General features: G+C 41.5%; 2 protein-coding genes across 2 annotated transcripts; both read right to left on the minus strand.

Annotated features, from left to right (window-relative positions):
- Positions 1–4,808: 4,808 nt before the first annotated feature.
- On the minus strand, positions 4,809–11,987 carry LOC308298140 (rano class II histocompatibility antigen, D-1 beta chain-like; the record flags this gene model as incomplete). The annotated part of the gene is made up of 6 exons (XM_080741696.1): positions 4,809–4,876; positions 6,431–6,544; positions 6,937–6,953; positions 9,093–9,279; positions 10,939–11,211; positions 11,930–11,987. The coding sequence occupies 6 exons, from the start codon at positions 11,985–11,987 to the stop codon at positions 4,809–4,811; spliced, it is 717 nt and encodes a 238-aa protein (XP_080597822.1).
- Positions 11,988–14,836: 2,849 nt separating this feature from the next.
- LOC308298141 (H-2 class II histocompatibility antigen, A-R alpha chain-like) lies at positions 14,837–25,187 on the minus strand (the record flags this gene model as incomplete). The annotated part of the gene is made up of 4 exons (XM_080741697.1): positions 14,837–15,087; positions 18,460–18,744; positions 20,348–20,593; positions 25,121–25,187. 4 exons carry the CDS (start codon positions 25,185–25,187, stop codon positions 14,837–14,839), a joined length of 849 nt encoding a protein of 282 aa, XP_080597823.1.
- Positions 25,188–26,519: the final 1,332 nt, after the last annotated feature.

The raw sequence follows: 26,519 nt of genomic DNA on the forward strand, positions 1-26,519 counted from the left end.
ATGTCAGCAATCTGGCTAGCCATCGTCAAAGAAAAGGTCCTTTTCACTTAAATGGAGCTCAGTTAGTCTGTTCTTGAGAGACTACTATGTCAGTGGTTCTCAAACCTTTACATGTGAAGGACCCCCAAAATGATATGTATTTGGCCACGGACCCCCCATCTCAAAATATTTAGTTCCAGGGACCCCCCCAAAAGCAAAATTTGAGTTACAAACGTTCGCTTTGAAAATACATATATTCAAAGATTTGCACACATTTTCACGACTTTTTCAAAAATAGCAGATCTACAATCTCGCAGCGCGGCACTGTGCCGCGCTGTGAGCTTGTATATCTATTTTTCACTGGTTAAAGCATTCAATAATTCTTGGCCTAAATGGGTTAAGATCCTGGAACACGGCTCGGTTCCTCTTCTATTTCCCATCAATTATTGATTGCACTTATTGCGACCGTAGGTCGCATTTACTACCAAAACCTCCCCGGGCTGTCTGTCTGTCTGTCTGTCTGTCTGTCTGTCTGTCTGTCAGTGAGTGAGTGAGTCCGTCACACTTTTGCCCTGCTCATATCTCCACAACCGTTGCCCCCATCCATGCCAAATTTTGCACACACACTCCTTGACTGCCAAACTACAACCTCCAAGGACCCCCGGAGCCCCAGGGACCCCCAGGTCCCTGGGGGACCCCCAGATGTAAAAAATGACCAAATGTGCTCACACGTCACACGTCACACTTTTTCCCTGCTTATATCTCCGCACCCGTTTACCCGATCCATGCCAGATTTTACACACACACTCCTTGCCTGCCAAACTACAACCTCCAAGGACCCCCGGAGCCCCAGGGACCCCCAGGTCCCTGGGGGACCCCCAGATGTAAAAAATGAACAAATGTGCAAAAATGACCAAATGACCACCCCAACAGGGCTGCTCACGGGGATTTCCCGGGGACCACCGACTCCTGGTGCTCCAGAACGGATGCAAAAGTGGTGGCGCCCCCAGTGGAGGACCCCCTGCCACTGCAGCGCACATAAAATGCCGTAACTCCGGCTAGGAGCGTCCGGGAGAGCCGGGGCCGGTACCTATTCGTCCGCCAAGGCAACGCGGAGACCCCACCCCTCATTTCTCACATGGCCCTATTCTAGCGCCACCTTCAGGCCAATTTTTTAAACACATTTTTGGACACTGCTCCTACAGTTTTTGCCCTAAAATCACGAATATCACTACACAGCATGTCTACACTCATGTCATCAACATGGATCAGGAAGATTTTGGAAAAACAAATTTTTGCCCTATTTGTGGAGATAAGCCACCTACGGTCGCTTATCTCCCGATTAGGGAGTCTTACTGGTATTAGCCTCTCGTATTATGTAAACATGTTTCTGTCGCTCTCTCTTCCCAGTTGTGTCTGTTTGTATGGTTAGTTTTCTTTTTCTTCTTTCCCCCTGTGTCGGTGGGGTTGAAGGCGGAAACTGGGGTGTCATATGAGTCACGTGATTTGTGAACGTCATCATTTATTTGCTTTTATTGGCTGAGCCGTTTCCATTGAACTGATGCGCATTTAGTTTTTTCGATAAAGTCTCAAAATCCGGGGGCGCCCGCTGGCCTGGTGGTCAAGGCGCATACCACATACTAGGCTATGATGCCTGCTGGCGTCGCCGGTTCGATTCCCGATCCAGACGACCTTTGCCACATGTCATTCCCCATCTCTCTCCCCATTTCCTGTCAGTCTACTGTCCTATCAATAAAGGCATATAAAGCCCAAAAAAACAAATCTTTAAAAAAAAAAAAAGTCTCAAAATCCACCTCCTCCAAGCGCAAAAATGTTTTTTTGCGAAAGATTACCATTGGCGCACACACAGTGGCTATGCCACAGAAACGTCAGAACAAATAGACTTATAGGCCACACCGTGTATGGAAATGTGCCGATTATCAGAACATTGCTGCGGCTATTTACAACCACAACAGCTAAACAACAGTAAAAAGCATATACTGTAGGTGAAACACTATAAAATCACTGTAGTGCTGTGGAACATCTGGCCCAGTTAGTGGCCAGGTTGTTGGGGACTGGGGTGTAGTATTGAACTATTTTCCAACGTTGTAAAGTGAATTAGAAAGGAACACACATGTTCCTACGGATGGAAAAACGGTACAAAGGTTTACATTTCGGGTTTCGACAACGTGTATTGAAAAACACGTAGGGTAATAGGTAAAAATTACAATAAAACTATAAATTGAATATGGCGCTTCTTGATTTTATGCCCAACAGCTGGGCATGCTGTGTCCCCGGGTGTTATACTCTTTCATTCATAAAACATCTAGGACTCATTCATTCATAAAACATCTTGGACTCATTCATTCATAAAACATCTTGGACTCATTCATTCATAAAACATCTTGGACTCATTCATTCATGAAACACACGTTAAAACTGTTAAACAAACAGGACAGGGAACAAAGCTCTCCAGGAACTCTAAACTGAGAAAGTAAACAAGGAATTAAATATGTTTAAAAAGCCTTTATTATCGTTGTTAAATCATTACAATAGTCGACATGTTTGAACCACTGAGGTCTTGATGAGGGCTTCATTGATAAAAACTGATCAAAAACTGTCATCTATGGTAAATACGGTAATGCCATGCAGTCATCTATAGTAAATACGGTAATGACATGCAGTCATTATAGTAAGTATGGTAATAAGATGCAGTCAGCTACAGTAAATATGATAATAAGATGCATTCATCTAAGGAGTATAGGGTAGATATATAGGTTTATTACCCGGCTTGTTTGAATACTTGATTCTGATTGGTCATTAGCTGAAATCAGAGGTCTGATATTCCTGGATAACAGACCGCTCCGCTCTATAACAGACCGCTGCCTAATCAAAGACTCAGAGCACCTGCTGCAGTCCAGCTGCACTGCGTGAATCTTGTGCTATATCCAACATGTCAGCCATGTAAACAAACACATAGCGACATTTAGAACTAAATGTTGCTCTCAAGAATGTTTTTAAAAATATTTTAAGCGAGAAATAGACGACGTAGTATAAAAAAATGGATTCTATTTAATCAGCACTTTCTTGTTTTCCAAGGCGACCGTGTCGCGCTGGGGGGACGCCCAGTGCGACACTTGTGGAACACTTCCAGCCGTCTGTAAACAAGGAAATACTTTGTTTTGTTTTTAGTTTTGAGTAAAATTATTAATTTCATTTAGTAGCCGGGTAATAAGCGGGATAATGAATGCCTCCTTGGTGAATGACGATATATAACACCCTTCGGCCTCTTCGGTTATCAGTCGGCCTGTTATATATCGTCATTCACCGCAGAGCCATTCATTATCCCTTACATAATGTTTTATAAAACATAAATTCAATCACTGTATTGCACACATAGTAGCCTAATGGTTCTCAGAGTGAGGTCCCAGGGGGTTCCAAATGGACCCTTACAGTTATGTAACTGTGAGAGTGTACAAAATGAATGGAACCAAATAGTCACCTTCGAAAAGCTAATGGTCTATGTCATTTTTGGCTGAAAGGATCAAGAACAGAATGATCCTTTTCAATTAGGAGATTTTTACCAGAGGTGACCATAGTGTTAAGAGGAGCTGACTTAGACAAAAATATACATTTCCTAAAATTATATATAGGCCTATGTATAATTTTCCTAGGCCATTAGTGTAATAAGTTGACAAAATGGACGCTTACAGGCCTGTAACTCTGAGAGTGTACAAATGGAACCAAATGGACCCTTACAGGTCTGTAACTCTGAGAGTGTACAAATGGGTCCATTTGGAAGTAACCCAGAGGGGCCTCCTGAGAACCACTACAATAATATTGATGTCATCACTGTGCTGCTGTTAGGTCAAGGTAGATAAATGAAGGAAAGGACATCGACGTCATTTTCTCTACCCAGCAATTCCAGCCGGCAGATAAATCACACTTGGTGACAAACTGCAGCCAGTGTGGGTGGATCAGCTAATGAACACACACTGTTTATGTATATTGCAGAAATGGATTCGTAAAATACATAAGAATCAAAAGAGAAAAGTTTGGTAAACCCTTTAACATTTTTAATAGGGTTTGTCCTGTCATTTCCACCCATGTTACAAATAATTTAACACATGGGCAGAAAGAACAGGAAAAACCCTATCAAAAAGTTGATAAAAGGGTTTACCAAACTTTTCTCAGTTGATCTTTTTGTAATTCTTCCTGTAGAATCCATTTATGCAAAGTATATTGTTGTATTGTGCATAATTAATGAGATAATTAGCATATTTATTTTGCACAATATAAAAATGTATTATTGCAGAAATGGATTCTACAGGAAAAATATATATAAGAATCAATTGAGAAAAGTTTGGTGCACCCTTTAATCAGGTTTTTTACAGCGTTCTCCCTGTCTATATAATTATACAGAGGCGTCTAAAGAGCACAAAGTATGTTTCTGAACGTGCCAAGGTGTCGCGAGACTGTCCCATCATTTCTGTCTGGCAACCAGACAGGAAATGAATACCTCTGAGCGAGAAACGATACCTGCCACTGTTTAGATGCCTCAATAAAATGATACTACTACTAACTGTGCACATCGAAACACAAGTGATTAGAAATTAAACAATCTGTGATTTGTCTTCTTTTATATTCCTGAACTGATTGTATAACAAAGGTCACAATCGTTCAGAAATAGTGTCTGTTCATTAGCTCATTAGCTCTAATGTTATAGCCACCTGCCCGGCGTCCAGAGTGTCCTTTCCTAAATGTATCTTCCTTGTGTTATAAAATGCTGATGGTGTCATCACTGTGCTGCTGTAACTTATATTTAGCATCTAAAAGCTGATTGGACACACGTTGTGTTTCCACCTCTCTCCACCAGGAGGCAGCAATGTCTGCATCTCTGAAAACACAAACATCAGATACAACCACACATTGTTCTGTTCAAAGACAATAAACAACCAATGAGAATTATACTTTATTAACTGTATTAGTATTAGTATTTTAACCAGTTAATTATACTTTAACTATACAGAAAACTCATTCAATAAGAATTAGTCTTTATTAACTGTGGGAAGTAGTTTAACCAATAAGAATTAACAAAAAAACTAAACAAAAAAGGGGACCGTACCTATGTTCCCCGGGTTCTATGTTCCCCAGGTTCTATGTTCCCCACTTCCCCCAAAAAAAGGTTCTATGTTCCCCAGGTTCTATGTTCTCCACCCTGCTCCTCAAAAAAAGGTTCCATGTTCCCCACTAAACCAAATAAAGGTTCTATGTTCCCCGCTCACAAAAAAAAATGTTGGGCGCAAACCAAAAATGCAGGTAATGGTGGGCCCTGGGCAATTAGCCTTCGGTATATCCTTTTCAATAGAGGCATAATCAACATTAGCCATCATCTGCAGTTTCCAGGTGCTTTATTTATAAAGCAGATAAGAAAAATGTTTTACACACAAAAGTAAATAGGCCTACAATTATACAAGCTGAAAGGACAACTAAACCCATTTTCAACTATCATCATATAATTGGTCTTCACTAATGCTTATTATAATATGGTATAACTTTTACTCTGTGTGTCAGAGGAGGTCTGTGGACACTACCAGTGACATAACAACTGGTGGCCCCCATCTTCACTTAATGTGGCCCACAGGTTAACATCAGAATTCTGATATTGATTTCAGCTGTCAAAAAACACGAATCCTAATTCAGGTGCCCAGTTGTCCAGGTCCCCACATGTCCCTATAATGAACAGATGTCTCCACCCCTAAGTGCCCACTCGACTAGGTGCCAATTTGTCCAAATGCCCAGTCATCCCAAAAATATGGTGCCCAGATTTCCCTAGTGCCCCCCTGTCCCATTTTTGTATGAGTGGGGAACATAGAACCTTTTTTTAGGTAAACGGGGAACATAGAACCTTTTCTTTGTGAAAGCAGGTGGGGAACATAGAACCTGGGGAACATAGAACCTTTTTTGCGTAAGAGGGGAACATAGAACCTTTTTAATAGGGGAAAATGGGGAACATAGAACCTGGGGAACATAGAACCTGGGGAACATAGGTTGGACCCCCAAAAGGGAACCAATAAGAATTTGACACTTTTATAAACCTGTGCACTAGTTTTATCAGTTTGATGAATTCTGAAAAGCTTTATAAACGAGTGTTGGTGTGTAGTTTCTCACCTTCAGTCTGTTGTTGTTGGCACCAGAATGCAACCTGACAGACAGACAGACAGACAGACAGACAGACAGACAGACAGACAGACATACAGACAGACAGACAGACAGACAGACAGACAGACAGACAGACAGACAGACAGGTAAAAAGGTAATAGTTTACAGCTCTCTGTGATGGTGCTCTTGAACATACCTTTGCTACACATTTACCTTGTTTCTTCCGTAGTAGATCATTAGATAAACTAGTTAAACATGTGAATTAGCAACAATCATAAATGTAAATCACCTCTTTTCTTCCAGTGGAAGTAGATGAATCCAGTCAGGAACAAGACCAGACCCAGAACCAGACCTGATGCTCCGATGGCCAGCTTGTTCTTCACTGGCTCTGGCATGGAGTCATCTGACAATACAATACAATATAATTACAATACAATACAATACAATACAATACAATACAATACAATACAATAATTGCAATACAATACGATATAAATAATATCATATAATGCACAGTAGATTAAAACACCTTGTTCTTCACTGGCTCTGGCATGGAGTCGTCTGATAATGCAATACAACATAATACAATACAATATAAACTAATTACAATACAATATAAACTAAACTGCCTAACTTGCGTCTTGTGCACTCGTGGCCATATATGACCTACTTGTGCGCCAGCAGAGCGCACAAGTACTACTTTTGGTGCTGTTCAGTGCTATATGTATGTTGGTGGGCAACGTGCGCCTTGTTGGTTGTGATGTCACCAAGAAAGTATAAAATGAGATAAAACACCTTGTTCTTCACTCCACCTGGCATGGAGTCATTTGACAATACAAATTACATTATATCATATTTATTATATTGTATTATATTATTGTATGACAGCAGATGTCAGCAGAGTAAAACAGGTAACAGCAGAGGTGTCAGGGTTCACTCCTCAGTCTCTGTATGGTCAGCCTTTAGACATTTATTCTCCTTTTCTGTTTCCTGTTTGGTTTTAGTGTTCAGTCATGTTTCCCTGATTCTATACTACAGTTTCTGTAACTCTGTGTTCACTATGTTCTATATACACCTGACGGTCGCTTATCTCCCGATTTAGGGAGTCTTACCGGTGTATAGGAGGTCTTGTAGCTCTATATTCAACATGATGACAGTAATAGATTACAGTAATCGATTACTGACCCGGGACCCAGTGCACAACCAGTGGTTCAGTCAGGCCAGGGTGTTCCACCATGCATGAGATCTGCTCTCCTGGTCTGTAACACACACACACACACACACACACACACACACACACACACACACACACACACACACACACACATAATGTTTACACTTTAAATTGTTAGTTTTTGTACCTACAGGTCGGGCGAAAACCTATTTCAGTTTTTCAACTTTTAAAGATTTAAAATGTAACCACATTTTAAATGACCAGAGGTGTGTATTTCTATGTATAGGTGTCTATTAGGTGTGTACCTGGGAGAGAGACAGTGAGTAATTTCTCACCTTGAATCCCGGTCTCTTGTACCTCAGGTCAGGTGAGAGATCTTGGTGTTGTTTTAGATTTGAATTTTAAGTCATGTAAAATCGGTCATTTCATCTGCTTATTATCACCTTAAGAATATTGCACGGGTCAGGGGAATTATGTCTAAGCAAGATCTAGAGACACTCATACACGCTTTTGTTTCCAGTAGTCTGGATTATTGTAACGGTCTGCTCACAGGACTCTCAAGCAAAGCTCTTAGAAAACTCCAACTGATTCAGAATGCTGCTGCTAGAGTGCTGACAAATACTAGAAAATATGACCATATTACACCAGTCTTAAAATCCTTACATTGGCTGCCAGTCTCACAGAGAATTGATTTTAAAATATTCTTACTTGTCTATAAACGTATCTGTGGCTCTGGGCCCAGCTACATCCTAGACATGTTGAAGCCATATGTGTCCGAACATAGCTGAGGGCTAGTCATTGAAATATTTTTCATTTTCATTTTCAGCTGGGAATCATAGCTACAAAATGATATATTGGTTGTGAAGATTGACCCAACAGTTTTGTAGATATGGCTTATAGAGTTATGCCATGCAGAAATACTAGATCTGAGATATTCAACCTTTTATGTAACCTGCAAAATGTGAGGTTTCTCTTCACATTAATTAAAAAAAAGTCTTATTTACATGCAGAGTTAAGCTCTGGCGTTTAAATGAAATGTAGCCTGATATTTATGAAATGCTTTTGTGGCTTTATCACATTTTAGAAAAAAGAAAAAAAAAAAATTTTCAGGGCTGGTCTAAAGCTGTGCTTTCCGAAATGACTGCCTCTCTGCTATGCTGGGTCACATATGAACCCACTAGAACCCTTAGGTCATCTGGGGCTGGCCTGCTAAAATGTTCATACAGTTGGAACAAAACATGGTGAAGCAGCCTTTCACCATTATGCACCACAAACCTGGAATAATATTCCACTTTACATCAGACAATCCCCAACCATAGCTGTTTCCAAGTCCAATTTAAAAATGTATTTATTCAACATTGCTTATTCCACCTCATGATTTGTATACTATTTTCTTATTTTAATTGTGTGTGTGTGTGTGTGTGTGTGTGTGTGTGTGTGTGTGTGTGTGTGTGTGTGTGTGTGTGTGTGTGTGTGTATATATATCATATATATATATATATATATATATATAATATATATATATATATATATATATATATATATATATATATATTATATATATATATATATATATATATATATATATATATATATATAATTTGTTTTATGCATTGTTGCACTGTGAATGTATTTGTTTTTATTCTGTAAAGCACTTTGACTTGCCTCGCTGTATGAAAGGTGCTCTATAAATGAAGTTGCCTTGCCTGCCTTGCCTTCTATGTATAGGTGTCTATTAGGTGTGTACCTGGGTGTGTACTCCAGGTAGGAGTGGTACTGGTAGTACCAGTCTCCGTCAGGCAGCACATGGGTGGAGGTGACCTCAGAGGTGGTGGCTTCTCCGTCTCTCAGCCAGGTGACCAGGATGTCTTTAGGGTAGAAGCGGTAGCTGCTGCATATCAGCGTGTGAGTGTGCTTAAGACCACCAGGGGGTGTCTCTGAGGCCAGTCTCACTCTGGGATTCACTGGAACAACAAGAAAGGAATACGAATAAGAAGAAGAAGAAGAAGAAGAAGAAGAAGAAGAATAGTAATAATTTAGGCATTTTTAGGCACGGTGTCATCTGGACAAGTGCATTTACCACTCACTTGTCCAGGCACAAACGTCACTGGTCAATTTGCCATCTCAGTCTTTTTTATAATTCTTTTCCTCTTTTTTTGACAAATAAACAAGACCCCCTTGGCCCCTAGCCTGATTTCAGACTCTACGCTGGAGCTTGAGTCTGAAGTTGTCCCCATTCTATTTGATTGAAAAGGGGAGGGGATTTAAATTTTGAAATTCCCAATCACAAGAGATCTGGTGGGAGGGGTTGTGTTTGACTTTTGCACACAAAACATTCCCTCCTCCCCTCCCCTCAATGTCATGCACCAAACAGGTCATTGTCTTTGATGTTTCATTGATTAGAGAGAATCACTAACGAGCTATTCAACACTTGTATGCCTCAATCAATGACTGCAGTTCGGAGCCCTTTTGAAGTTCAAAGGGAGCAATTAAGAACTCTGGTGAGCCACGCAGCCACCCCTCCCTCCACTGTTTCTGTTGATTTTCAAAAGTTAGACGCACCCCTCCTCCGTATTGCATTGATTTCATTGGTCGGTTTCGGTCGGTTTCGGTAGAAAGAGACTTGTCATATGACAAAACCAGACCAAGAGAAGCAGTTCACTCAGAGAGTGGGCGGGTCTATTGGCTGGAGCCAGGCAACTTGGCCCCCTCCACTCCACAGTCCATAGTCTGCATACAGCACAAAGCTGCTAGGCGCATCACAGAAAAAGTGAAAGCAAAAGCCACAAGTATATTTATATATTTTTCCTTAAATCTTCATCCCACGATTTTGTAACCCATTTTTCACCCAGTGTAAAGTACATTTTTAATTAACTTGTTAATAAGGATGTATTAGTTGTCCCGGACAACAGGACAAGCCTAATGTTTATGAGCCTTTCTGCAGGAAAAAAAATTATAATAAAAAAATAAAAAATAAAGTTGAGCCTCACTGCATGCATGCAGCGTACTAGCTCTGAGGACATTTTTTAAATGTACTTGGCTTTTGGTTTCACCTTATCTGTGATGCACCTATAGCAGCTTTATGCTGTATGTAGACTATGGACTGTGGAGTGGAGGGGGTCAAGGGGGTCTTATTTATTTGTCCAAAGAAATAAGGAAACAATTAAATAAAAAAGACTTTGAAATGGCAAATTAACAGAAGTGGCTTTTGTGCCTGGACAAGTGAATGGGAAATGTACTTGTCCAGAGGACACTGTGCCTCAAAACGTTAATGTCAAGCCCTGCTACTATAGCTAGTATATATCCCCCGGTCCTCCCAACGTGGCTGCCGGGGGAGGGGCAGCCCAGTGTGACACCAACCTTGCAAGCCCAATTATTACACATTTCTCAGATTTCTAAGAACTTGTTCAGCCTTCACATATGTATAGTCCCTTCATAGTATAAATCATTAAAGCCTTTTCTCAAACTTTTGAATACATTACTAATATCTTTGGCATATGGATGGATCAATGTTTTGGAAATCATGTTAACAGCATGAATCATCTCAGAATATCCATGATTTATAATCATGTTATAGTTTATGTGGTGTTTGAGTGTTTAGTGCTGGTCCGAGATCAGCTCACCTGTCTTCTCCAGAACAGCAGAGTAGTCGCTCTCAGCGTTGTGTTTGCAGTAGATCTCTTGCGCTGCGAGCCTGTAAGCCAGCTCTTTAGGATCTTTATTGAAGAACTCTGCGCTCTTCTCACCACCCTCAGTGTAGCCTACCCACTGACCCACCCTGCTGTCAAACCTGATGCGCTCTTGTTTATAATATCTATCTGAGGCTATGTACTGCATGTCCTTCAGGTCAGTGGAGTTAAACACACAGCGGGCAACCATACAGTATGGAAATCCATCTGGAAACAGAACATTACAATGTCATCAATATTATCACCATAATGTTGTGAACACAGAGTGACTGTGTTGTAGGGCATTAACGAAAAGGTCGACTCAGTCGACTTCATTACACAAGTCGACTCCCACCAGAGAAAGTCGAAAGTCGAAGTTGAAAAAAATAAAAAATAAACTTTCTATTGTGAAAATAGCAGATCTACATGCTCACAACGCCTCGCTTTGCGAGGCATTGTGAGCATGTAGATCGGCTATTTTAAAAAGTCCTTAAATTGGCACTTTAGAAATGTGAAGATACCCTCCATACACTTAAACTTCATGTTGGTTTGTTTACAGTTGAGTGAGAAAACAATGTTTCACATTAAGTTAATCATCTGAGGACCCCCCCAAACTAATTGGGGGGGTCGTGTTGCGAGGCATTGTGAGCATGTAGATCGGCTATTTTAAAAAGTCCTTAAATTGGCACTTTAGAAATGTGAAGATACCCTCCATACACTTAAACTTCATGTTGGTTTGTTTACAGTTGAGTGAGAAAACAATGTTTCACATTAAGTTAATCATCTGAGGACCCCCCCAAAATAATTGGGGGGGTCGTGTGTGATGTGATGACGTCATCAAACGATAAAGTCGACTTCAACTCAACCTTTTACTGATTCGAGTCGACTTGCAAAAATCACAAGTCGTTAATGCCCTAGTGTGTTGTATTACGTTAATAAAGTTTACCTGCTCCATGTAGACAGAAGAACAGGGAAACACAGAGCCACAGGTTCGTTGAAGTCATCGTGATAAGTTGAGATGTTTCAGAGTTTAGTTGAAGTGTTGATGAGTTGAGATGTTTCAGAGTTTAGTTGAAGTGTTGATGAGTTGAGATGTTACAGACGTTAGACTTTAGTGTTGATGAGTTGACATTCTGATGGAACTGAACACTTACTCACTTGTTTAACCGTGTCTACTCTTCAACAACCAATGAAATAACATTATTCACTCTCATCACTTGTTACCAGGCAGACATCAAACCAAAATAACAGCTGTAATGGACAGAAGCTATGCTGTATATTATATTACTATACTGTTAATAATGTATTATTAGCCTATCATTATTATTATCATTATTAGTAGTGTGGTTGCCAGCAGGGCAACCAGATTATTGTTCTAATCCGGCAAAAAAGTAGTACGGTCAACATAGCCGATCAGGAGCATTCTCAGTGACGTCATCATTATAGAGTAAGACCATTGAGTTCAATTTGGTCACAATATATAGGCAACAACACTTGCAACTTCCCAAAATTGCGGGTGTGAGGAAGAGGCGAGACAGGGGATGAGGCCGACCCGTGATTGTTGAAGTTTCATATGACATATAGTGTCAATGACCATAATGAGGAACCAATCATAGAGGAGAAAAAAGGTTGAAACATTAATGTCATTGAAGGAGCGGTGCTAGAATACAAAAAGGTGCTACACTACAGGGATGTGCTGGCCATTGGGAAAAGCGGGACAACTCCTGAACGGCCGGTCCATTCCCTGCCGGTCCAGGCCGGCCATTAGGAAAAAAATAAATAAAAAATAAAATGTCGGCCCTCGTTCCATTTTTGGGGCTAGGAGGCCAATAAAGTAAATCGTCACTGTCGGGCAGAAACCTCATCCAAGTTTCAAATTTGTATTTTTCGCAAAGCAAAGCCCTGCTTCATCATACAAGGCTGTGGCAGTAGTGAAAACAGCAGATCTACAAGCACACAACGCCTCGTGATGCGAGGCGTTGTGTGCTTGTAGATCGTCTGTTTTCACTAGTTTAAATCATTTTTTAAATGATAAATACAAATATAACTCATGTAAATATAACTCATGATGTAATTGGCCCACTGGCTTGTCACTTGTCATGGTCTGAAATGGCAAAGTAGCAGCAACGCTATAGAGAGAGATCTCTCTCTATAGCGCGCAATGAGGGCCTCTGTACGATCCAACTCTTTATCCCGGGCTGAATCAGGGGCCCAGCATGTCCCTGCTACACTATAAATAGTGAGTCGATTGTGTGATTCCAGTCCATCGTGTATCTTTATTGACTCTTTATTGGTAGTAGTTCGAGGATTAGTCAAGTTTCAATTTTTTTAATCTCATCTCATGTCACAAAGACAAAGTACGTTTTATTGAAGTCATAGCATTCATTTTTATTAAGTTGAAACAATAAAATTATATTGTAAACACATTTCTTAGTTTAAAAAACTATATTTATATATATGAAACATTTGGCAATATCAACAGGGTTTTCTCTTATGGCAATAAAGAAGGAATCTTAAACGTTTTCAGGCCAAGGACCCCTTAGCTGAGAGAGAGATGAAGAAGGGACCCCCACTACAGCCTATATATTGTATATAATTGTGTTGCAAATTAATTATTGTTCATAGATTTCATAGACAGCTTAGACTTGTTTGACAGCACTGTCATCAAACAGTGTATGTTGGATTAATGTGTATCTTCAGACATTTAACCATCTACAGACATTCTTCCCTCTACACCATACATGGGCAACTGGTGGCCCCCTTCACTTAATGTGGCCCTCAGGTTCATATTGGAATACTGAATATATTATTGATTTCAGCTGTTACAATTCCAAACATGACCTGTTTTAATTCCGTCAGTCTATTTTAGTAGCTTAATGACTAGTATAGTAGTATTATTATTTTTTTTATTTCCAATGTATTTGTATTTAGGTTCATAAAGTTAACATGAGTATATAACTAAATGCGTTTGAAATGAAATCAAAATGTTACATTTCAGGATTCCAATTAAAAAATAACAAATATAATCCAGAATTCCAAAAGAAGTAAAAATAGCCGATCTACAAGCTCAAAACGCATCGCAGCGCGATGCGTTTTGAGCTTGTAGATCTGCTATTTTTGCTTCTTTTGTATGAGATACTAGAATGACAAAGTAGGACGTAACAATATGCAATGTGGCCCTCTGGAGTGAGTGTGAAAATATAGTGTCCCTTTCCATCCAAGTTGCCCATCCCTGCTCTACACCAAACCTCTTTGCCAGAAATAGCTGATCTGCAAGCTCACAACGCCTCACAGTGCGAGGCGGTGTGAGCTATTTTGGCTAATGTTCCACTCAGAATATAGGGATGCAAGGGTTTAAGTGGTTAATGTAAAAACAAACATGATCATATCACACAAAGATTTGACGGCCCCCCTGTGGTAACTCTGAGGACCCCCTAGGGGGCCCGGACCCCCTGTGTTGAAGACCCCTGCAATAAAGCATTTGAATTTAATATAGCCTATGGCCTGCCAAAAGATTTACAATTGCTTTCAAAGGTAGCTGTAATTAATTAATCACCATTCGAAAATATGCCCAGAATATGCAGTTGTGTGTTAATGTTAATATGGTTAATATGGTTAACATTGTATTATGGTAAATTATCCAAATGTATGATGGTAGCTGATTAAAACTAACAATTGATAATCCATAATGAATGGAATAATTACATTTAGATATCTGATAATATACGTAGGCCTATATTTACGTGATATTGGTTGAAAACAACAAGAATGCAGTGTGATTTAAAATAGCAATCCAACGTGATTGAAAACAACAAGAACCCAGCGTTGAAGGTCCCAATAGTGCCCCCAGTGGTTAAAACACAATTCTGCGCTCTTCCAGCAGAAAGGTCACCGTGGTCACGTCCCCGCCCCGTTCTGCGGGAAGGTCACGTGATGGGCGTGGCCGTCCCCGCCTCGCTCTGCACTCTGCAGCGAGGGATACTTGGTTTCCTTTGACGAGGAAGAAGGTTCCCATGGCAACCCCCAGCAATCCCAGGATCAGCCCCACCCCACAGAACACATCTGGACCCATGCTGGGTGGAGCTGGAAGGTCATGGTCCACATCTGGAGAGAAACACACGCGCACGCACGCACACACACGCACACGCAGACAAACTATATGGGTCCCCAATAAAATGTTTTTGAGCATTGTGAGCTTGTAGATCGACAAAATATTTGCCTCTTATATTATTCTAGAATTTGCCCAATATTTGAGCAGTTTGAATAGTATTGTTTCTTGATGACTTTTGATTCAGTAACTAATCTTTTCTCTTTCCTTCTTGATGTATCAAAGTCCTTAAAGAGGTGGTGCCATAGTACTTTTTCTGTTTTGTATGTGTCTATGGAGTTAACATTACTCTAACAGTGTTTCTCAACCACTGTGCCTGGGGACCTTTGGTGTGCCCCTGAGAAGGGTCAAGTGTGCCCCTTGAAACTGCTTGAAAGCCAGTATTGTATTTATCATTTAAAAAATGATATAAACTAGTGAAAACAGCCGATCTACAAGCACACAACGCCTCGCAGTGCGAGGCGTTGTGTGCTTGTAGATCGGCTGTTTTCACAACTGTTGTGCGACAGCCTTGTATGATGAAGCAGGGATTTACTTTGCGAAGAAACATACAAATTTGAAAGGTTTCTTCCCAACAGTGACGATATTTACACCCCCGTATTATGTTGGTGTGCCTATGGATTCTTGGGACATGAAAAGTGTGTCCATGCAGAAAAAAGGTTGAGAAACACTGCTCTAATAGACCCCCAGGTGTGGTTATAATGTGCAAATTTGTCTTCCATGTGTATTTTTGGTTTCTTCCTGAAAGCTGAAAGCGTCCGAGTCAAAAGGCCTGATCGACAAACACAGATTTAATGACATCATAAACTCATCCCCTCCCATTTTCACCATCCAACAACACTGTGGGTGTGGCAACTTCAGCTGGGTCACCACCCACCTGACAACCAGGCATACTTAATGAACAGGTGGGTGTGGCCAGATAAAAACATAATTGTAACACTTTCTGTACACTTTTTTGGGCGAGGTCGCGCCCAGACCAGTTACCCATATGGAGACCCCTGGTACCCAATACCATACATGGAGATCCATGTACTGTATATGGAGATATGCTGTCAGAGCATATCTCTTACTCAGTTATTCGGAATGTGAAAGTCCTATGATGTCTATGACATCTGACATCATACCCTTTCATGCCCATACAAGGAGATCCCTGTCTGTAAAACCAGCCACACAGATATGGGCTGTCTTGGCCATCTGTCTTCTGGATTCTGTATCTCTATATGGATTCTGTTTGTGTACGGTATGTGGCCTCCATATATGGGCATTCCCATATGGCCAAAACTCAAAACCTCCTACCTGCAAATTTCATGATTTTTGGATGTCACTTGAAATGAGGACAACAGGCTATGCTGCACATGGTCAGTCTGTCTGCAAGATCCTTCTGCCCCTCATTTTGCCAAAAATGTCATGTGACTAGAACATGACATTTGACAGGTTTGCAAAAGTGTCAAAATGATGAAGCTCAAAACCGCCTTGTTGATTGCTAATGATTGGTGTCAGGTGGTGAATCCTTTGATACAAAATGTTAATGGTAATACTTAGTTGCGACCGTCAGGTCGCACTTACTATCAAAACCTCCACAAACTGTGAGTCAGTCAGTCCGTCCGTCCGTCCGTCCGTCCGTCCGTCCGTCCGTCCGTCCGTCCGTCCGTCCGTCCGTCCGTCCGTCAGTCTGTCTGTCACACCTCACACGTCACACTATTGCCCTGCTCATATCTCCGCAACCGTTGCCCCGATCCATGCCAAATTTTGCACACACACTCCTTGCCTGCCAAACTACAACCTCCAACCCCGGAGCTCCGGAGCTCCAGGGACCCCCAGGTCCCTGGGGGACCCCCAGATGTAAAAAATGACCAATTGTGCAAAAATGACCAAATGACCACCCCAACGGGGCTGCTCACGGGCAATTCCCGGGGACCACCGACTCCTGGTGCTCCAGAACGGATGCCAAAGTGGTGGCGCCCCCAGTGGAGGACCCCCTCCACTGCAGCTCACATAAAATGCCGTAACTCGGGCTAGGAGCGTCCGGGAGAGCCGGGGCCGGTACCTATTCGTCCGCCAAGGCAACGCGGAGACCCCACCCCTCATTTCTCACATGGCCCTCTTCTAGCGCCACCATGAGGCCGATTCTTGCAAAACACATTTTTGGACACTGCTCCTACAGATTTTGCACTAAAATCACACAAATCGCTACACACTATGTCTACACTCATGTCATCAACATGGATCTGTCCCATATAGCGCCACCATCAGGCCGATTTTTTCAAACACATTTTTGGACACTGCTCCTACAGATTTTGCCCTAAAATCACGCAAATCGGTACACAGTATGTCTACACTCATCTCATCAATATGGATGTCCCATATAGCGCCACCATCAGGCCGATTTTTTTAACCACATTTTTGGACACTGCTCCTACACATTTTGCCCTAAAATCACGCTGCGACCTGACGGTCGCTTATCTCCCGATTAGGGAGTCTTACTGGTAGATAGTAGAATGTCTTGATCTCAAAAGAAGTGCTGTAAAAAGTAGCTCAACTATTTCTCTGTAAAAACCTCCTATCTGCATGTTGTCGACTGCAGATAGGAGTTTTTTACCTAGAAATAGTTGAAATAGAGAAAGGAGGTTGAACACACATTTTCCTTTTTCATTTTCCCAACAAAGTGAATTTTTCAGATAGGAGGTTTTACGTTTTGGCCATCGATATGAAGTCCTCACCTGTGATGTGTCACCTGTTGACATCAGCGATCTCCATATATGGGCATAAAAGGGATTATGTTAGCATACGTCTGACATCATACATACAATCCCTTGTATGCTCATATATGGAGATCCCTGCTCTATGACATATATGATCAGTATATGACATCAATGTGATGTCACCTGCGATGTGTCACCTGTGATGTGTCACGGTGATGTCACCTGTGATATCACCTGTGACGTCACAGTGATGTGTCATGGGAACCACAGTGTCAGGCGTGACCTACAGAGATATGCGGATACCCGGACAAGATGTGCCACTTTTCATAGTTAACTGCGAGGGGAGGGGGGGGGGGGGGGATCATGGCACCCCATCTTTTAATTGTGACTGGTGAATAAAGACTGGCCAAGGGAGGAGACTTGCAACACCAGGCAATACATGTTGTGTGTGTGTATGACTTATGGTTCAATAGTTACAGGCCAACGTGTACAGTGGGCTGGTACAGCATCAACATGATTTGAAAAGTATGAAAGCATTGACTTCCTTAGCCTGCTGACAGTATGGACAAGACATTTGGTGCTGTTTGATTTGGTAGTTGTATTATTTGTATTCTCTGTAGATCTTAGCCCTTTTATTCTTTGAACTTCTAATTGGGAAGATCTTACCCCACACTCTGGCCTCAGGCGCAGGCAGTGACTGGTGGTTGACTGTACAGCTGTAGATGTCTCCCTGCTCCGGTGTGAACTTCACACTGGAGAACTGGTAGAAGGTTCCATCGTCTACTTTGAAGTACGGAACGGTGGTGGTGACGTCAGAGGTCAGGTTGTGGTTGTTCCTGGTCCATGTGATGCTCACTGGTGCCGGATAGAAACCAGTCACATGACAGATGAGAACGTTGGACACTCCCTGTTGAACCTCCTCTCTGGTGTAGATCATGGTGTCAGGAGCTTCTATAGACATAAAATACACAAACACACATGGATGTTAGATCATTCAGGGGACCCAGGAAAAAAATCATCACACCATACATCCGCCTTAGCGGTATCGGTGTCCTGGTGGTTTTTCTGCGATTAAATGTTATACAATGTAGTGGGGGATGCTGCAATTGTGTGTCTCTCAGTCTCAGCTAAGGGGTCTTTGGACTGAAAAACGTTGAAGATCAGTGTTGATTTCGTTGACTAAAACTATGACGAAAAATGTTTGTCGACTGCATTTTTTTTTCACTGACGAAAACTAAATAAAAACGTAATAAAAACTAAGCTGTGATGACTAAAACTAAGACTAAATGTATTGCCAATTTTGTCAACAAAATAAAAACTAGACTAAAACGTTAGGGAGGGACTAGTGGAGAAGAGAGTAATTTTATGTTTGGTTGCTCTCAGGTGTTTTGTGCTGAAAATAGCAGATCTACAAGCTTACAACGTGTCGCGCTGTGACGCGCTGTGAGCTTGTAGATCGGCTACTTTCAGCAATCAGCAAGCAACTAAGTGTAAAATCAGTCATTACGATGCCATCAAGGCCTGCCAAAATACATTTCAGTTCACTAAATCAACTGTAGATTTAGTCGCCTAAAATATTATGATATTTAGTCGACTAAAATTAGACTAAAACTAAAACTTTTCAGGTGACTAAATTATGACTAAAACTAAATGACATTTTATTCAGAAGACTATGACTAAAACTAAATCAAAACTTTGCTGTCAAAAACAACACTGTTGAAGATCCCTATACTGTGTGTGTGTGTGTGTGTGTGTGTGTGTGTGTGTGTGTGTGTGTGTGTGTGTGTGTGTGTGTGTGTGTGTGTGTGTGTGTGTGTGTGCGCGCGTGCGCAAGAGAGAACACAGCTTCTCACATTTTACACATAACTCATTCTTTACATTATGATGTCATCAAACCTCATTGTCTCCTATACTCTCTCTCTCTCTCTCTCTCTCTCTCTCTCTCTCCTTCTTAAAGTTTACTATACAGGAATTATTTAGATGTTTTCATTGATGGTCAAATACGTTCAACAGTTGTGTATAGTTATGTATGCGATAACGTCTTGCTGCACGGTCATTATGGCTTATATGGACACAACGGGCTGATAATTCAATTACAATTAATAATTTGACTCAAAACTAAAAACAAAACAAAGTATTTCCTTGTTTACAGACGGCTGAAAGTGTGTTCCCCCGAGCGCAACACGGTCGCCTTGGAAAACAAGGAAGTGCTGATCAAATAGAATCCATTTTCTGTTACTGCGTCGTCTATTTCTCGCCTCAAATGTTTTTTAAAACATTCTTCAGAGCAACGTTTGGTTGTAAATGACGCTGTGTGTTTGTTTACATGGAAGGCATGTTGGATACGGCACTAAATCCACGCAGTGCAGCCTGAATGCAGCTGCTGCTCTGAGCCTTTGATTAGGCAGCGGTGAATTATAGAGCGGAGCTGTCATTATATGCCTATAATTCTCCGCTGATTTCAGCGCTCGACCAATCAGAATCACGCATCCAAACAAGTCGGGTAATAATAATTCATATTATGGTAATATTTATAGTGTTTTAGTATTTCTACCTGATTCCAGTGTCAGGTTCTCTCTGGAGCTGATCTTCTTCAGGTTGTTTTGGCATCGGTACAGCTGAACCACAGCATCGTTATAAGCATTTGGTTCGTCACTGGTGTGATTCATGAAGTCAGGTCGGATATACAGCCACTTCTTCTGGGTGAAGTCGGCGTAGCCCTTCACCTCTCCATCCAGACCATACACCACCTCTCCGTCTGAGTCTGAACAACACACCGTCAGAAGATTCTCATGGAACGCTGGGAAGAGAACACATATAAATACAAATTAACCCATTTAGGCCTAGAATTATTGAATGCTTTTAACCAGTGAAAAATAGCAGATGCCGCGCTGCGAGCTTGTAGATCTGCTATTTTTTGGAAAAAGTCTTTGAATATATGTATTTTCAAAGCGAACGTTTGCAACTCAAATTTTGCTTCTGGGTGGTCCCTGGAACAAAATATTTTGAGATGGGGGTCCGTGGCCAAATAAATATCATTTTAGGGGTCCTTCACATGAAAAGGCTTGAGAACCAGTGACATAGTAGTCTCTCAAGAACAGACTAACTGAGCTCTATTTAAGTGAAAAACAACTTTTCTTTGACAGTGGCTGGCCAGATTGCTGACATAGAAACATAGGTTTTTCCAAAAACCTTAGAAGGATACAAAAGTCAGAATCGGGTAAAAATTCTAATTTTCAAGATTTTTCAAAAATAGCAGATCTACAAGCTGTGAGCTTGTATATCTGCCATTTTTCAATAGTTAAAGCATAAAATAATGACACACAATGTGTACCCGTTCTAAATGGGAGTAGTTCACCCCCCCCAAATGACTTTTTTTCAATTGATTACTCACGCCATGGAGACTTGAGTTCAATAATATTTTTAGTTTTTGGGTCCCCATCCGGAATCAATGGGGGTAAATTTACTATAATCAAATTTTTGTCTTAGGAATGCGACAAATACAAAAAAATATGATTGAACTCAAGTCTCGATGGCGTGTGTAATCAATAGAAAAAAAGTCATTTTGCGGTGAACTATATCCTTTTAAGATAAAGAGAATAACAGTCACACGTTGAACTCTCATGTTATTATTATTTTTTTTTAAAGATTTGTTTTTGGGCTTTTTATGCCTTTATTTGATAGGACAGTAGACTGACAGGAAATGGGGTGAGAGACAGGGAATGACACGCGGCAAAGGTCATCTGGATCGGGAATCGAACCGGTGACGCCAGCAGGCATCATAGCCAAGTATGAGGTATGCGCCTTGACCACTAGGCCAGCAGGCTCCCCTCGCTGAACTCTCATCTTAGTTGTCAAGCAATTGCCTCCTGATTTTAGAAATCAGACTGTAACTAGAAGAAGTGCTCTTACGAGCACATGTCTCCACCAGGCCACGCGTCCTGGTGGTGCTATAATAGGCAAATGTAAAAAGGGTGGCATGTGTTCTTCACCAATCTTAGATCTTTCATGGCGCCACCATGAGGCTGATTTGAACATTTTGTAGTGTAATTTCTTCCTTGGCCTTTTGCGAATGTGCGTGCACAATTTCATTACAATTGCAGGCTGAGTTTGATTTGAGGCATTTTGTTCGAAACGGATCAATCCTGCAAAGTTTGGAGGCCAATCTTAGCCAATAAGGATGGAATATTTAATACGGTTTAGATCCGTCTTGATCATATGACTGTAGAGATACTGTGTACTGATTTGTGTTAATTGTGGGTAAAATCTGAAGGAGTAATATCCAAAAATGTGTCTTACATAAGTCGGCCTCCTGGTGGCGCTATAAAAGGCTGATGTGAAAAATGCAAGGACATGTTTTTTCCTTGGCCTATAGGGAGTGCGCTTACAAAGTTTGAAACTGATCGGTGGAGTTATAGGTAAAACCACAAATTGGCCTGTTATAGCGCCACCATGAGGCTGATTTAAACATTTTGAAGTGGCATTTCTTCCTCGGTCTAGTGGGAATGTGTGTGTGCGATTTCATGTTAATTGCACTCTGCGTTTGTGATTTGAAGCATTTTGTCCAAAACGGACCAATCTTACAAACTTTGAAAGCCAATCTCAGCCAATCAGGATGGAATATGGACAATCAGACAGATCCATGTCGATCACATGACTGTAGAGATACTGTCTACCGATTTGCGTGATTTTTGGACAAAATCTGTAGGAGTACTGGCCAAAAGGTAGTTTTGCACAAATTGGCCTCCTGGTGGCGCTAGAACAGGCCCATGTGAAAAATGTGGGGCAGAGGTTCTGAATTGGCATCCAGGGAGTGCGCTTACAAAGTTTGAAACTGATCGGTGGAGTTATAGGTAAAACCACGAATCAGCCTGTTATAGCGCCACCATGAGGCTGATTTCCGAAATTTGATGTGGCATTTCTTCCTCGTCCTAGTGGGAACGTGTGTGCGCGATTGCGTGATAATTGCGCTCTGCGTTTGTGATTTGAGGCATTTTGTCCAAAATGGACCAATCTTACAAACTTTGAAAGCCAATATCAGCCAATCAGGATGGAATATGGACAATCAGACAGATCCGTGTCGATCACATGACTGTAGAGATACTGTCTACCGATTTGCGTGATTTTTGGACAAAATCTGTAGGAGTAGTGTACAGAAATGTGTTTTGCAAACATCGGCCTCATGGTGGCGCTAGAACAGGGCCATCTGAAAAATGTGGGGCAGAGGTTCTGAATTGGCATCCAGGGAGTGTGTGTGCTCATTTTGGCAGCGACCGGGCCAACGGTGCCGGAGATTAGCTGGTAACAAACTCGGAGGACGGACGGACGCACGGACGCACGGACGGACGGACGGACGCACGGACAGGGGCGAAAACATACTCTCCCTCAGCCTTCGGCTGGTGGAGACAATGATTTATTAATGAATGTGGACATACAGTAACAGCATTTGTGTAATAATAATAATTGTTGTTATTATTATTGTTATTATATTATATTAATATGAATAACTCATAGAGAATGTTGAGAAACCTCTTCTTTTCCCCCCATAAATTAACACCCACAGGCTAACGTCTCATAAAAGCATCAAAAGTAGCAGATCTACAAGCTTCAAACGTGGCAGGAAGCAACACATTTTGAGCCTGTAGATATGCTATTTTACTATTTTTGTCTCCACCAGCCGAAGGCAGGGGGAGAGTATGTTTTCGCCCCTGTCCGTCCGTCCGTCCGTCCGTCCGTCCGTCCGTCCGTCCGTCCGTCCTCCGAGTTTGTTACCAGCTAATCTACGGCGCCGTAGGCCCGCTCGCTGCCAAAATGAGCACACACACTCCCTGGATGCCAATTCAGAACCTCTGTCCCACATTTTTCAAATGGCCCTGTTCTAGCGCCACCGATGTGGCCGATGTTTGCAAAACACATTTCTGTACACTACTCCTACAGATTTTGTCCAAAAATCACACAAATCGGTAGACAGCATCTCTACAGTCATGTGATCGACACAGATGTGTCTGATTGTCCATATTCCATCCTGATTGGCTGATATTGGCTTTCAAAGTTTGTAAGATTGGTCCATTTTGGACAAAATGCCTCAAATCACAAATGCAGAGTGCAATTAACATGAAATCGCGCACACACGTTCCCACTAGGCTGAGGAAGAAATGCCACTTAAAATGTTTGAAATTAGCCTTATGGTGGCGCTATAACAGGCCGATTCGTGTTTTTACCTATAACTCCACCGATCAGTTTCAAACTTTGTAAGCGCACTCCCTGGATGTCAATTCAGAACCTCTGCCCCACATTTTTCACATGGGCCTGTTCTAGCGCCACCAGGAGGCCAATTTGTGCAAAACTACCTTTTGGCCAGTACTCCTAGAGATTTTGTCCAAAAATCACACAAATCGGTAGACAGTATCTCTACAATCATGTGATCGACATGGATCTGTCTGATTGTCCATATTCCATCCTGATTGGCTGAGATTGGCTTTCAAAGTTTGTAAGATTGGTCCGTTTTGGACAAAATGCCTCAAATCACAAACGCAGAGTGCAATTAACATGAAATCGCGCACACTCATTCCCACTAGGCCGAGGAAGAAATGCCACTTAATTTTCTTTTAAATCAGCCTCATGGTGGCGCTATAACAGGCCAATTCGTGGTTTTACCTATAACTCCACTGATCAGTTTCAAACTTGGTAAGCACACTCCCTATAGGCCAAGGAAAAACCCTTTCCTTGCATTTTTCACATCAGCCTTTTATAGCGCCACCAGGAGGCCGACTTATGTAAGACATCTTTGGATATTACTCCTTCAGATTTTACCCAAAATTAACACAAATCAGTACACAGTATCTCTACAGTCATGATCAAGACGGATCTGTCCTGTATTAAATATTCCATCCTGATTGGCTAAGATTGGCCTCCAAACTTTGCAGGATTGATCCGTTTCAAACAAAATGCCTCAAATCAAACACAGCGTGCAATTGTAATGAAATTGTACACGCACATTCGCAAAAGGCCAAGGAAGAACAAGAAATTACACTACAAAATGTTCAAATCAGCCTCTAAGATTGGTGAAGAACACATGCCACCATTTTTACATTGGCCTATTATAGCACCACCAGGACGCGTGGCTGGTGGAGACCTGTGCTCGGAAGAGCACTTCTTCTAGTTGAATCTGAATCCTTAAAGGTATAACGGTTTTGAGGTGTCCACGCAATATTGTAACAGTAGGCCTATATGTTACTGTAGGCCTATATACAAGAACCATATATATTGTAGTAGATACTTTACATAACCACAGATATATAAATGAATATAGTTTATATGTACTCACCACCGGGGATAGCTTTGACATGAAGTACACAGGAGAGGATGAGGAGGGTGGCTGTAATCTTCATCATCACTGATAAAAACTGAACTGGATAAAGAAATTAAAACCCTGATAAGAATAAACAGGTGTTTACCTCTAGACAAGTTCTGAAGTCTGAGAGAAAATGGAGGGTTTGTTCAGTAGTTTAGAAGAATCGGGCCAATCAGATTAAAGATACGACATCATCTGTCTCCAGGAAGACGACTGTTGAAGAGAAATGCCTTAAACAAATAAATAAAGATGTGCGTTTATCACAGATAGGGTGGGGGAGGTAAGGTTGTAAATATACAGTACCAGTCCTGTGACCGGAGGTGTGTGATGAGGGATTCAATGTGCGAATTTCGGAAGTAATGTTGGAGAACCCAAACTGGTGCCCGTTGGGCCGAACAGTCACCATCCATGTCCAGTTGTGCAATACCCGTTGTATCCGTCTGTCTGGCTGGCACTCTTTTATGCCCATATATGGTGTTCCTGTCCATGTCCAGGCCAGTCTGTGATGTCATCTCCAAATTGGGCATGCTGTAGTGATGTCAGTCAGTGATGTCAGTTGGGCTTTGTTGATGTCAGTTGGGCATTGTTACCATGGTAGCGACACTGTTTAGTATCAGTGATGTCAGCATGACTGCGGACAGGGGACGGACGGACAAACAGACATTCAGTAAATATATACTGTATACGGGAAATGTACTATATGATAACATTTGGCGCTGGGTGAGCGCCGTAGAGCGTTGTGATCCTTTGAGGCCGACATACATTATTAGGAGGGTATTATGAGTCACCAGAAAGAATAATGGGTGTTTTTAATGAATCTATCAGGGTTAAAATGGAGTTTAAAGTTACAATGGGTGTGTATGGGGAGGGGAGGGCCTGATAACATTTACATCAAATATCTAAAAACTGAAAGAAGCAAATTAAAATCTGTCCAGGGTGTTCATAAAAGCCTGATTATACAGTAGACGATAAAATGACCAAAGGTTTTTTAGAAAGTGAAATATGCCTTTGAGGTGCAAATAATTGAGTCAAACACAGTTTTGAAAGTGAAAATGTGCCAAGTGTGTTTACTCTTTTAAATGAAAGAACAATAGATACATCCTGCCATCTGACCCATGGCTAAGACAAACAAGGAAGAAGAAAAAGAGGTAGCTGTTCAAATGTGATGATAGCGTTACTGAGCAAAGCGCCTGAGGATAAGCTCAGCATTTACCTACTGGGAAGTTTTACACTGATAGATAACATTTACCTCCTGGGAAGTTTTACTCCACTGATAGAAAAGTAATAGGCCTACTTCACTGTTCTTTCAAAGCATTCATCTTCATCTTCCTCTTTTACGACTTCCAACAAGTTGTAGAACACATGCAGTTTG

Source organism: Nannobrachium achirus (genome assembly GCF_963921795.1).
Source record: "Nannobrachium achirus genome assembly, chromosome: 14".
NCBI classification, from domain to species: Eukaryota; Metazoa; Chordata; class Actinopteri; order Myctophiformes; family Myctophidae; genus Nannobrachium; species Nannobrachium achirus.